The following is a 14,836-nucleotide window of genomic DNA, read 5'->3' as shown; positions in this document are numbered from 1 at the left end:
TTTTAAAAACTTAACACTAACTTCACTTTGTACAAAATATGCTGACGCAGGATATGACAAAGATTTATCAGAGAGACAACTTTTCACATGTGACTTGCTCACAGGACGGTAGAAGAAAAAAATTGAAATAGGAAGGATTTGGGTAAGAACGGGATATTTACAGTTTTTATGAGTTGCTAGTATAGAAAAAAAGGAAATTCAGAAGTTAACAGTAGTAGCGGTTGTATTAAAAGCAATACGTAAACTGCAATCAGTACATTTTTAATGGGAGTTGCTTATTTTTGGGCTTCCATGTATTTACAGCAAAATGTATGTTCCTTTTAACTGCTCTAACTATGGTGTGAAGATCTCTGGTGGGATGGTTGTGGATCATGTTGTCATGGGCATGTTAAGGAACTTTTCCACATTTTTTTAATTAAGAAGAAACCACAAAAAAATATTTCAGGAGAAGACGTCAACAGATATTCCGTTTCACTTAAACTTTGAATCCTTCGTTTGTTTATTTCAATCAATAATGTAACAATATACGCTTTTTTTTAATTTAGGAAAAACCTTTATGTTTGGAGCCTCCTCACAAAGCAACTGATTAAAGTTCTGGATGCCCATTTCGGAAGGATTGTTCAATTAGAACCCCTAACAGTTGGACGATGGAACTCTGTGATTACATCATCTATAGACAGATCAGTCAAGGTGTGGAATATCGACAATATTTTTGAGCAAGTTCACGTCATTGACAGGCAAGAACTGCCAATTGATTCCATCAGGTAAACCTAACGTTATTATTTTTTATTAATGGCGATAGTAAATATGATTTAATAAACATAAAAACAATACCAGTAGCTGACGCGCTACCGACAAGTTAGCGGGTCCACCACTCTTCACGAGGTCGTCCCTTCCGCTGTTTGTAAGGCAGCCGAAACCGAAGAACGAAGAACACACTTAATTTCACTGGCGGCGGGAACCGAAGGCGAAGCACTAGCACTGGTTCACTGCAGCGAAAGGCCGATTTGACTAGTAGTCCTGAAAAGGACTTTTAATTCCAAGAGAGTGCCGCGGTCGGGATCCGTAAGGTGAGAAGTCCAGAAGTCGAATCCAAGGGCAGGCGAAGGTCTTGTAGCGTAGTCGGTATCGGCGGAGAGTGGAGCGGGAGATGATTCAAACACGAGTCGCGGATCTACTATCTTATCAGAAACAAAATCACATGTTTCCTGTATGTTGACAATTAATTATCAAAACATTCAATTGACTATTATTGAACTGCTGACACGAGCGGATGTAAAATCGCTGAGAAATACGAGACTAGTACACCAACTCAAAATGTCACCAGGAAGTAAAATTTTTTTTTATTTTATTAATATCCCTACAGAGATGAGGTAGTATTTTTTCAAATTCAGGATTGTGGATATTCAAGCGTTTACAGGGCTTATGACCTGTCATTGGCTGGGTTAAGTGGCCACTTTACGTACTACAACATTCACCATTCCGCTTATTAGCGAATATCGACACAGGTAACATTTTTTTGATTTTTGTATATATGTTATTAAATGAGAAACCATTCACAAGCGTGTTGGAGCGCCATCTATGTATTGATATTGAAGTTAAGTATTTTTAATTAGCATATTACTTTATTTTTATGTATTTAAGACTCTTCCGAGTTAAATTAAGTACTAGTAATCGCCTGCAGATGACTCTGCAATTTATTTATACTTATATTTTGACCAGATCTTATTACACATTATTTTTGGTACGTGTATTTTGTATATACACAAATCTGGATTTCTCCCAAGGGGAAGTAGGTATATATATTTTTTTATTTTATCTGTAGGGATATTAATAAAAAAAATATATACCTACTCCCCCTTGGGAGAAATCCAGATTTGTGTATATACAAAATACACGTACCAAAAATAAGTAAAATTAACACAATATGCCCTGTAATTCACACAGTGAGTTACAGCATGTAGTTTAGTGCGTCACAGTAAAACGTTTCAGCAGTTACCTTTTCTGTTACTCTGTTTATATGGCATGTAATAAACACACATCAAAGCATATCTTCATTCTCTTCTGTTAACCTCCGACTGGGTAGGAGCTCCAGTGCAACCAGCATTAACTCCTACATATGTTTAAAAATTGATTTGGCCGATTAACACAATCCATTTTACTTCTATCCACCTCAACTATCCATTTTTATATCCTTTTAAAAAATATATCATATATCATTCCAATTGTTGGTTTTGTTGTTTCAGTCTCTGCAAGACTCAGCCTTTGGCTGTTACTGTAACCAGGGGGTGTTTTGGGATATGGGATTTGAAGAAAGGGAAGCTATTGGCACAACTGTCTGACAGCCCTTTAGGAGCTATCGTAACACACGCGGAGATAACTCCAGACGGAACATACATAGTATCGGCAGAATCTGGAAACATTGTGATTTGGGACACCATGGAACAAAAAGTAAAGATCTTAGCAACATTTTTTACTGTGGAATTCGAAAATGGCAACAATATACAAATGAATCATCATCACAATCTCAAAAAATATACAAAAATAGTAACTTAAAACATAGTAACGCAGCAAACATAACTAACACAACAAACATAACAACAAACTTTGTATGTTTGTTTTATATACCACTTATATTTTTATAATTTGACATCCAACTAGTTTCGGCAATACTATGCCTTCTTCAGGGTTAATTACAAACTAACATAGCATATATATTTTTTTCTGTAAGAATAGAACCTTCGTGGCTACGAAAGTAGAGAAGACAGGGGGTTTTTGTGTGGATTTAGGGAGAGGGAACATATTGAAAATAGGACTATTACAAAGATTTATTTGATTATTAATAATATATAAATTTTTATTTACAGCCTTTCTAATCTCCAATATTTCAAAATAATCAAGCGCATATCCTTTTTTGTTTGTATGTAAAATTTTGGTTCTATCTTCAAAATTGAACGAGTGACTATTTGTTAGGATATGGTCAGCAAACTCAGAAAAATTATTGTTCTTAAATCTCGTATGTTCTTTAACTCTAGTTTTAAAAGTACGTGATGTTTTTCCTATTTAAAATGACTTGCAGTCATGGCACATCAACTTGTAAATGCCTGATCGATCTAATTTCAGTTCTTTGTTTAGGGTTTTTTAGTATACTTCCCATATTATTGGTTGTGTAAAATGCTGGTTTTATGTCATCCGGTAAATTTTCAAAATTTTTATTTGAATAATTGTTAATGTATAAAAATCTTATCCACCGTCTACAAGTTGATGTGCATAGGTACTGTGCAGATATTGAACCGAGAAGCATGCCACCATCGCGGGTTATTTGGCTGCTCTACACCAGTCAGCTGCCATTCTTTCAACATCCGCACAAATAACTTTATACATTTTTAAATGTTTTTTATGATAATCAGAACACTGAATGTATATAAACTATAAATGGCAGACATACGACAATAATTATAGACATGCAGCAAAGTATCTTATATATATGTATTAATCTATCTGGGTGTTTTGCAAGGTTATCTTCAGAGAGGAGCAAGTAGGAATAAAGCAAGTGATATTAATGGAACAGGGAACTCAATGCTTAACCATATCTAAACCCAACAACGCCATAGACGTGAGTGAAGGGGGAAAGTTAACGGGTGTTGCTATTCTAAGAACAGTTCCAGGTAAATACATACACCATGAAACCTGTTGACATATTTTTTTTTATTTTATTTATTTACAATTTTAAAAAACCCGTTAGGGTTACATAAGAAATTTAATATTGTCAAGTCATTTTATGTCTCGTCTAGTCTAGTTAGTTCAGTCATCATGTGCTTTTTCAGATTGATTTTAAATTTGTCTTCAGTAAAAGTTTTCAAGTAGCAAGGTAGCTCGTTGTAGTGTTTAAGTCCATTATGTAGTATTTTTGACGGTCCTGTGTTTGTCTTTGCTTTTTCAATATTTATTTATTTATTTATTGATTTACACGCCCAATGGGCTTTTACATATTTTAGAAATTACATTTAAGTGCAGCAGTGAAACATAAGTATGTAAGTTTGGTAAAAATAAAAGATAACATAAGAAAAGCTAAAAGATACAATAATAGGTAAAAATCAGGAAATGTACCAACATAGGTATATGGTACATAGAAAAATATTTTTAAAATTTACATATGAAAACATACACGCATACATATACATACATATAAGTTTATACATTATTAAAGAGATACATGAGAAAAAGAAATAGTAAATAAAGAAAAATATTAAGAAATTTTACATAAATTAATTTATAACCTTTTGAATACTTAACCTATATTTATATAAAGACAGACAAAATATATCAACTTCACCATACTCGTTACCTAGCCGGTGTAGTCTAGGTATTGGTGAATTGTAATAATAATTGTGACTGCCAGGAGATTCAAAAAATAACGTTAGCTGCCGAGTATTTCGAAGAGGTACTTTCAAGCTGATAACACTAGTTAATTCCGGGACGTCCAATACGCCATTCGCTATTTTATATAAATTTAATAAGTCATTTATAATTCTTCTTTTACATAGAGTTGACATATTTAGTGTACATAATAAATTATCATAATCAATATTTTCAGCGGGTATATTAAGTTTGTAATTGATGAATCTAAGGAATTTACGTTGTACTCTTTCTAACTTTAAAATATGAACATTGTAATAAGGTGACCAAATTGTTGAATTGAATTCTAAATTACTTCTAACCAAGGCAGTAAATAGCACTTTGAGGGTAGTGATGGAATTAAAATCCTTTACAGTTCGCTGCAAATATCCGAGACATTTCATTGCCTTATTAGTGATGGTATCAATGTGAGGAATAAATGTCAATTTTTCGTCAAAAACTATCCCCAAATCCTTTATTTGTGTAACTCTTCCCAGATTGATATTATTAATGTTGTAATCGAATATTATGGGTTTTTTACTTCTTGTAAATGATATTACACAACACTTGTCGACATTTAAATAAAGTTCATTTTTCTGGCACCAGTTGTACAGCCTTACCAAATTAGACTGAAGAACTCCACAATCGGTATCAGAGGTAACAGTTTTTGAAATTTTAAGATCGTCGGCAAAGAGAAGAATGTCTACTTTCTCAAATATCGACACAATGTCATTAACAAACAAAGAAAACAGTACTGGTCCCAGGTGGGAGCCTTGGGGTACCCCACTAGATGCCTCAAACTGATACGAGTTATAACCGAATACTTTTACTAAGATTTTCCTTGATGACAGGTAGCTTTTAAACCATTCCAAGATATTACCAGTAATTCCCAGTGAACTAAGTTTGTGTATTAAAATTGTATGAGAAACCTTGTCGAACGCTTTACTAAAGTCAGTATAAATTGTATCAGTCTGATGACGTCTCTCCATTGATGTGATCAACCGATTCTGATGCAACATAAGGTTTGTAAGAGTTGATCTACCAGTTATGAAACCATGTTGTAACGGAGTGATAACTTTACTAATTTCATTGGTGAACTTAGTTAGCAAAACAGATTCCAGTAACTTTGGAATGGCTGACTGAATACAAATGGGTCGGTAATTGGAGACGTCAGTTTTATCTCCTTTTTTATAAATGGGGGTTAAGTATGAGATCTTCCATTTCTTGGGAAAGTTTCCAGTTTTCAAGGACAAGTTAAAAATTTTGTAAGTGGACCAGTTAAAGAGGGACAACATTGTATAAGAAGAAGTGTAGGGATATTGTCTGGCCCAGCGCTTTTTTTTGGATCTAAGGCACAAATCCCCTTTTTTACATCAGAATCAGTAAATACACAGTCGTTAAAATCAATTAAATCTGTATTATCAATACTGTGTAACCTAGAATTAGAAGTAGAACTATAAACACTGCTAAAGTAATCAGCAAATAAATTGGCAACTTCCTGTGGTGTGTCTGCCATTTTGCGTTTGTAATACACTGTGGACGGAATTCCAGATTCCCTACTGTTAAGAATCTTGGAAAATTTAAAAATATGTTGCGGCTTAGATGCAGCCTCGACTTCAAATTTACTTACACAGTCTTGATAACAGGTTTTAGAAAGCTGCTTAGACAAAATTCTCAATTTCGAAAATTCTTCATAATCTTTAATGTCTCGAGACCTTTTAAAATTACTATGAGCAATCTTTTTATGTTGTATAACTTCAATAAGTTTTTTACTAAACCATTTAGGAAAATGACTTGCTATGAATGTAGTTTTAGGCACAGATGACTCAATGGCAGTATCAAGGATATGATAAAATTGTGCAATTATATCGTCTACATTTAAATTTTGATTTAAAAAGTTCCAATCACTGCTAAGGATAAATGAGTTAATGGCAGGAAAATCTGCTTTAAAAAAATTTAATCTAACATCAGAGGTTTTGTACTTTGCTAAAATAAGGGTTCCAAAATTAATGCATAAAGGTGGATGGTATCTATCAATTGGTAAAATATTTTCATTTGCAAGTTGCACTGAAATGTTATCTGAATTAGAAAAAACAAGATCCAAGAGACGAGTAAGACAATTATAAACATAATTTGCTTGACGGAGATTTAAAAACATTGACATTTCAATTATCTCACTTGACCCATGGTCTATGCCATCACTAGATTTAGTATTGATACCATCTGGATCCCACTGTATATTGGGTAAGTTGTAGTCACCCGTCAAAACTATAGCGGCCTCAGGATACCGCCTTCGTAGACATTCCACTTCCAAATAATGATCTTTGTAGGTTTGCGTATCAGACGAAGGGGGAATATACACACAGCCTATTATTATTTTTTCTCGTTTTGATGAAATCATTACAAAAATTTGTTCAAAATATGATAGTGTTGTTGTTGTCTGGTGTTATATTTGTGTATGTCAGCATTTTTGGCTAAAATTATGTCGTCGTCTTGTATGTTTCCGAGTGTTATTTTGAGCACAATTTTTAAGGTCTCAATTTTAGTCAAGTAGTTTATGTCAAACTGGTGTGTTTCTTTTGTACAGTTCAGTCGTAGAGGTCAGGTAGGGTAGGTTGGATGTTAGTTTAAGAATTTTATTTTGTTGTCTTTGTATTCTTGTTATGTCTGTCTTGTTATCAGTTCCCCAGAAGGCCATCATGTAACTCAATTTACTTTTGACATAGGCTTCGTACATCATAATTTTTTCCTTTCTCGGTATAAAATCTTTAATTTGTAGAAGAGGCTATGTAGTGATGCCATTACTTTAGTGAGTCCGTCTATGTGTTTTATCCATTTTAATTGTCTGTCCATTGTGAGTCCTAGGTAAGTCACATGTTCTAGTTCTTTAAGAGTTTCGTTGTTTATTTTTATGTTCATGTTATGGTTCTTCTTTTGTGTTTCGAAATGTATTATATTGCATTTCTTGGCATTTAATGTTAAGAAGTTTTGGTTTGTCTATTCTAATAGTTTTTGCACGTCATTGTTGATGGTTTTAGTCGTTTCAATGTCATTTTTGTTTTCACATAAAATTCCTAAGTCATCCGCATAGATTGTTTTTTTCCCCATTATGTCACTGTGTATTAATGTATATTATATAAAACAATGGTCCTAATATTGATCCCTGAGGTACTCCCAATTGCATTGTTGTCATTTCACTTTTGTGTTTTTCAATTTTCGTAAACTGTTTAATACACAAACGCCCCCTTTAGAGAAAGATGTATGGCTAATCAGTTATTGGTTTAGACTTATATCTTATACTTATATATATGTCTAGTAATTTATTGGTTAAGGCTTATACCAATAATTTACTAGACAAAATATGCCCCATAAAATTGTAATAGTCCAAAAAGCGCATACGCACATCAAAATGAAGCCGACACAACTACTCATAAATGAGTAGTTTTACGTTTTGGTCATTTAAGTCATTCTGTAGACGCCGCTAAGTGCGCAACTGCCGATTTAAATTCAGTAACGCCGTGTTGCTGGGATAAAAAGGGAATAGGGTGGATTTACATACTAATATAATTTAAGAATTTAATTATTTTACCGTCTGTCACAATGTTAAATAAAACAAGGTGGACATTTTGTAAGTATTGCCAGGGTCGTCGAATTTTTTACGCTGCTTTCTATTAATAAGTCTAAGTATAATTTTAAACTGTATTAATTTTGCTTAGTTACTTAATGATTATTTAATATTTTTATTTGTGTTTGCCTAATAAAAGTACCGGTTATTTTTATATAGTCCAGTCAGTAAAATATTTTTTGTGGTAAAACATAACATAACACAAAATGATCTTATATTTGTGTTATGATCAAGTATTGTTTGCGATTTGGCAACATTACGCGGCCACTTCGCGCATGCGCGCAGGTGGGATGTCGTATAGAGGGGGGGCATTTTCCAATTTTAGACATAATACGAAGTATGCAAACTTGATTCTACAATTGTAAATCTATGTTACTCTCTATGCGTTAAACAATTAACCTAACATTCTGAATTCAATTTTTGCAATTAAGTAAGGCAAAACAATTATAATGGGCGCCATGGCGTAATTCGCCTGTTGAATTGCCATTGCGGGTTCAATTCCGAATCATGTTTTAAGGGCTATTCCCTTTGAAAATCATTAACAGGCACAAAGAATAGATATGACAACAGAATAACATTATTTCCAACTTGACTCCTGTTCTAGCGCCATGTGATACAAAATATAAAATATAGCTTTATAATAGCATTTTAAATCATTCATCATTAATCATCTTTCTAGATATTTGTTTTTTTTACAGAAGGAGAAACCATATTTTCCGTAGAATACCCAATAAAATGTTCAGCTGGAGTCATTTTTAGGAGCGCGGTGGTCACATCTGATGAGTTACATTTTGTTGCACCAAGTGTAGATAAAACAGGACGAGAGTGTCTTAACATTTATCATGCAAAAACAGGAACATTTGTTCATAGGTACGTCCAATAAGAAATTTATTTAGGACAAGATTTATTTTAACCACGTCTAAAAATTAAAACATTGATAGATTGAAAAACATGGTTTTCATTTTTCTCTAAAATCCTTCTGATTTACAGAAAAGTTATTGAAATATATGTATTGAGAACTAGTAATTATTTGAATTTAACAAAACGAGATGAAAATACTTCAAATATGTGTTTGTTAAAGACGATTTGTTAATATAACTTGTTTTAGTAGTGGGCCCACGAACGACCCTTGCAGTACTACCTTTTAAGTTTTTTTTTAAATTTCCTGTTTGACACTAAAATAAACATTCTAGGATACCAATGAGAAATTGTGGCATTAAGGATATGGCTTCTCTTGTTGCCATGCCACACAAACCTCACTGGATCGCTGTAATTGGGGCCGACAAAGGCAGTATTTTGGATATCAAAACAAAAAGACATGTCAGGTAATAATAGTACCTTATTATTTCCTTACAAACAATATCAATATTCCATTTGTCGTTCTGCATCAGTCAAAAAACTCACTGCAGCGTATTTTAATAATATGTTTCATGATGATAAAACAATCATTTAACCACAAAAAAGATTAAAATTATCACCAATGAAGAGAAATAAAAATTGAACATATGAATTTTAGCAAAATTTACAAAAAATGTATGCGGTAAGAAGTGGTCAAATAGCATACATTTATTTTTATAAAAAAAATGTATTTCATAAATTTGTTTGTAGGTTTATACCTAGATGGGGTGGACAAGTGACCAAAGACGGGAAGTCTGGACTCTTTGCTCCTCCTCGAGGTGGGTTAGAACTTCTTGAGCTGAAGAGAGGACAAACTGTGCAGACCTTTATTCCAAGAGTTGCTGAAGGAGTATTCAGCGTCTTGTCCACTTTCTCCGCAACCAACGAATACGTGCTGTACTACCACAGCGGAAGAAAGACGCTAAGGGTATTCAGGTAAAAAAAAACTACGCAATGACGAGCTGATACGATGATGAGTTGTTGATCGAGCTTATACTGATTTCATATTTAATCAAACTGTTGTTAATGTATGTGAAGACGTGTTTAGTTCGTTTGACAATATTTTTACATGGTTTAATCTACAATGTCTGACTATTGCAATCGGGTCTTCGTCTTCTATAATGTACTTTTGCGGGTCATAATCTGTGCGATTGGTTTGCTTCATGCATTATCAGTCTCCGCTCGTCTCTACCCTCCTCTAATGTGCATAATGGCTCTACCCGACCGAGTTTCTCCAGGGTATGCTTGGCTACAACAGTTTAGAGACTAGAAGGAATGTGTAATTGACTACACATTTTTATCGATTGTTGCGCGGTATGATCGATAATTCTGAAATTATGATGAGCATTGGTTTGTATGTTCCTGATAATTACCTAAGACAGCGTCAGCATAGATTGTTTCATATTCCGATATTCAGGACCAACCTGCCTATGGTTATGCCTGTTGGAAGGGCTACTGCTATGCTGAACAACATCGCTCTGGATATTGATCTGTTTCATGTATCTGAAGGGGCTTTCCGGAGTAGGATTCTTCGACTACTTTGACATGAGTCTCTTTCGTGTATTTTTTTTTCTTTTTTATAATATGTACGTATTGAATGTATTTTTGTAATGTATTTCTCTATGTACTCAATAAATAAAGTATACATCATGATTGATTGTGTATACTATTTATGGTTCAAAAGCTTGTCTTTTGCATAAAACTTCTCTTAGTCAATTCGAGTCCAATAAGCTTTTTTTAATTTCAAATCTAACTCCAGTAGCTCACCTCAAACTTGTTCATCTTTTTTTTTCATATGATAGTAGTGTTCGAAGGTCTCAATTGCTTTGTTTCTAAATTTAGCTATGAATGTCTGGGCCATTGCAATAGTCCAAATGAACAATTAGACGATTGAGCTTAAAAAAATCATCAGTAGTATTAAAATCGTGCTTTGCTTCCTACATTTGAAACAGTTGTACATTTTATACCAATCTTTGTAATATCACTTGATAATGTATATAACCAAGGAGTTTGATAAATATACCAAATTACTCAAAAGGATGCCCTACCACGGCAGATTAAAAGCACAAGGACTTTCGTTCGTCATTGGTGGAACGACGGAAGTGAGGGGACTTGATAGAAGCTTATGAAATACTAACTAACTGTGACTGCTCCCTACATGAGATGTATTAATTAAATCTGAACACCAATTTAGGTGGGCATAACTGGAAGCTCTATCGTCCCGAATTTCACCAAGAAAAACTTCCTTTCTGAATTTCAGACTATAGTAATTTGCCAAGCCTAGACATCCAATTGTCGATTACATCCGTTTCCGAAATACGTGATTTAGGTGTTATTTTCGATACCAAATTATCATTTATTGGTCACATTAATAGCATTAGTAATAGATCTCTAAGAATGTTGGGTTTCATTATCAGAACCACTAAATATTTCAAAGATATTGGTGTACTTAAAATAATGTACACGTCACTTGTAAGAAGCATTTTGGAGTACAACTCTACAATCTGGGCTCCTCATTATTCTAGGCACCAATATTGTATTGAAAAGGTCCCAAATAAGTTTTTACGATTTATAAATTTTAAATTAGGTGTTGGTATTGAATTTTTAAATTATGATTTGTTACTGTTTATTTTGAAATTATTAAGACGAAGTGACAGGAGAGTTATAACTGATTTATTAAATTTATATAAAATAATCCATTCCATGTTTGACACCCCTGCACTTTTATCACTAATTAGTTTTAATGTATCAAAAAGGACAACTCGGCAAACCTACCAATACTGTGGCAACAATACTTCGACATCATATGATAAAAATGCAGTCATCAATAGACTTCACTCTCTAGGCAATAAGTACCAGGACATTGGTGACTCATTTCACATGAAATTTATTACATATAGAACGGCTCTTCTTCTTAATTTTATTGGTAATAGTTCTAGGTAACTATTTGTTACTTTTGTTAAAAATTTGTTTTAAACTTCTTTATTAGTGTTTTTTTTTCCTTTTTTCGTTTCTTTTCTTAATTAATTTATAAGTAAAAAATATTTCTCTTTATCATTTTTTTTACATCATTATATATTTTTATACATAAACATATACTTTTTACCTAAATATTAGTTTTCAATAATAATACATGTATATATTTTTTTTAAATGTTATTCAAAATTACTTCTTAGTTATTTTTTTAACTGGTTCAAAGTATTTCTAATACCAAATTATCTTTTTTTATCCATAATTCTACAACTGGTAATATTTTATTCTTTTATATTATAGTTTATATTTCTTAGACTTTCTAAATTAATAATATTGTTTTAAATGCTCTGTATTACTTATAATTATGCTTACATGTATGTATATTTAATAGTATTTGTAACTAATATGTAAAAGGCACTAAGTGCCGTTTATTTCAATAAAATAAAAAATAAAAAATTCTGTCAACTAGTTGAAAAACTAATTGGATGATTTTTTGAAGAAAGGAGAACGCAGACAAAAGGCAGTTCTCGAGATATAAGCGCACCAGCAAAGTCTGCCTGCTTATACCGAAAAATGATAATAGTATCGCTTAGCGATCAAATACAATAATTACTCATAACACTGCTTTCCGCTTTCAGAATGGGAGACGCTGTGCAGATAGCAGAGTATCGTGTCCCTGCAGAACTAACAGCTCTGGGTAGTACTGAAAGCGGACAAGTAACTCTGGGGACTCTAGACGGCGCTTTAGCAGTTCTAATACTAGCTGATCCATCTCTTCCGATGCCAGAAGATCTTGTGGATCGTCATGAGAAGAAAATAGAGAAGCCTTTGAAAAATAAATCGGTGTCTTAATTATTATATTCACCAATTGAACTTGCAGTGCGATTTTGACCGCTCTGTCGGTGACAGGGAAAGCGTAACTAGTGCATAATTTACGTACTAATTAGGTACTAGCAACGCTTTCTTTACCCCCCAGAGAGCGTTCAGAATCGCACTGTTGGTTTTGATCTTATTTTAGTGCAGGTAACTTATATATCAGAGTTTAATGTTTCTCCTTTACTACAACTTGATTCCAATTGAATTTGGCTTTCTGAAAATGGCATCAAAATCGAAACATTTGAGTAAATAAATTGAACCGTGAGCAGATTCGTAAATACCCGACGCATTATCCGTTCGAGATGCTTCGGAATTGACCTGAAGTGGTTTCGTTAATAGCAGACGTGAGTGACGTTAGTAGGTATTACTCAAGGGCAGTTTTGTGGCGTTATCAAATTAGATAGAGTAGCTACTTAATTTTATTTTATCAATGTGGGGATTGATCACAAAACATTTTGAACGGGGTATTTTCGAGTGATAAAGATGCACCTCGAATGGATAACGTCGGGTATTTACTAATATGCATCCCGTGGTAATATAAAATGGTAAGCGATTTGAACCCAGCTCTACAACAACTTGATTTTCATTTTCGATCACAGTTATTTACGATTTTTAGAAAATAGCCTAAAAATGATAACATTTCGTCAGTTTGAGGTCCAGCCGTAATGTGGCTGGCTTTATGGATCAGGTTGTCCGAGATTTGAACCTTGATTACCACAGTCTGTAGCTCAATCACAAATAACTATCGGCGTGCTTAAAAACATGCTAAGCATTTGAGCGATCACAATGAACATGCTTAAGTTATCACGTATGTGCTTAAGTTAACCCAAAGAAAATTTGTTGATAATGATCCTTAAGATAAAAATAACTTTATTTAATTTACTTACATATAACTTTGAATTATCTATCCTTACCTCTGTTCTGTATAAATACATCTAACTTTTTAATAAAGATACCAGTCTCGAAGATGTCGCGAAAGCGATGAAACCGGTCACTGGATATTCCAAATTTGTGGATTAAAGTATCACTCATGTTTTATTTTTATAATAATTTACAATGAACTTCCATCAAGAATTTTCATTTACGAACGTAAATGTTTTAATTGTGAACGTTAAAATATGTCTATGTATTATATGATAATATTACCTTTTGAATACTTGTTTAATTTGCAAGAATCTCAAATGAATAAGTATTCCTTTTATGTACGCGTTCTGACGATAGGGAAGCAGCCTTAAGGCTTGATACTCAGAGGACGTGGAATAAAAATGTAAAAAAATATATTAGTTATATTACAATTTAAGAAAATTATTAACGTAGTATTATATTAAATACATTTAAAAATATAAAAACAGAAATTCAAAAAAAAACATAATTGGTAGCATGTAAGTTTACTCACTCTTAACACTAGAGTTTATCGTGAAAAACTTTCAATAAAAAGTCGATAAAATGTATTCACAATGGTCACGATGTGACCCAAAAAAATATGGTCATATTTTTTTTTTCTAATTTACGCAGTAACAAGTAGCTTTGTGTAACATTGTGTAACATTTACTATGTTTTTACTACAATTTTACTATGTTTTTACTACAATTTTACTATGTTTTTACTACAATTTTACTATGTTTTTACTACATTTTTTACCATGTTTTTACTCCATTTTTTACTTTGTTTTTCACTTTGTCCTGTATCTTTATAACTGTTTCTATAAATGGATTACTGTTTATTATATTTTTTTGACTGTTTTAGAACGGGGTAAATAGCCCTAGTTAGACAGTCAAAGCAACTTTACATAAATTATAATTTTGTGTATGTAATATAATGATAATAAATAAATAAATAAACATACGATCAAAATACGCTGCGTTTGATTTATAATACAGTGCCCTATGCACCTTTTTTTAAACCAAGATTGATAACATTTAAGGGGAAGGAATATGAAATGCTAGGCCTTTACAGGGCCTTTGAACCATCATTGGCTGTTTTAAATTGTCACGTGATAGTTGATAAGATTAAGAAAGTGATCAAATTTATTTCAACAGATAGGGAAAACATTTTTGAGAAGGGAAT

General features: G+C 32.8%; 1 protein-coding gene across 1 annotated transcript in view; it reads left to right on the top strand.

Annotated features, from left to right (window-relative positions):
• The window catches only part of LOC148277374 (NACHT and WD repeat domain-containing protein 2), a 42,576-nt gene extending 29,831 nt beyond the window's left edge, over nucleotides 1–12,745 (top strand). Inside the window, exons 21-27 of the mRNA XM_088232954.1 lie at nucleotides 546–764; nucleotides 2,247–2,451; nucleotides 3,518–3,668; nucleotides 8,722–8,893; nucleotides 9,217–9,348; nucleotides 9,632–9,856; nucleotides 12,532–12,745. Of these exons, the coding sequence (XP_088089080.1) occupies nucleotides 546–764; nucleotides 2,247–2,451; nucleotides 3,518–3,668; nucleotides 8,722–8,893; nucleotides 9,217–9,348; nucleotides 9,632–9,856; nucleotides 12,532–12,745 (1,318 nt within the window). The remainder of the gene's footprint in view (nucleotides 1–545; nucleotides 765–2,246; nucleotides 2,452–3,517; nucleotides 3,669–8,721; nucleotides 8,894–9,216; nucleotides 9,349–9,631; nucleotides 9,857–12,531) is intronic.
• Nucleotides 12,746–14,836: the final 2,091 nt, after the last annotated feature.

Source organism: Micrasema longulum, unplaced genomic scaffold (genome assembly GCF_059751315.1).
Source record: "Micrasema longulum isolate JH-2025_06_02 unplaced genomic scaffold, ASM5975131v1 h1tg001042l, whole genome shotgun sequence".
NCBI classification, from domain to species: Eukaryota; Metazoa; Arthropoda; class Insecta; order Trichoptera; family Brachycentridae; genus Micrasema; species Micrasema longulum.
This window is presented reverse-complemented; position numbering and strand designations above follow the sequence as displayed.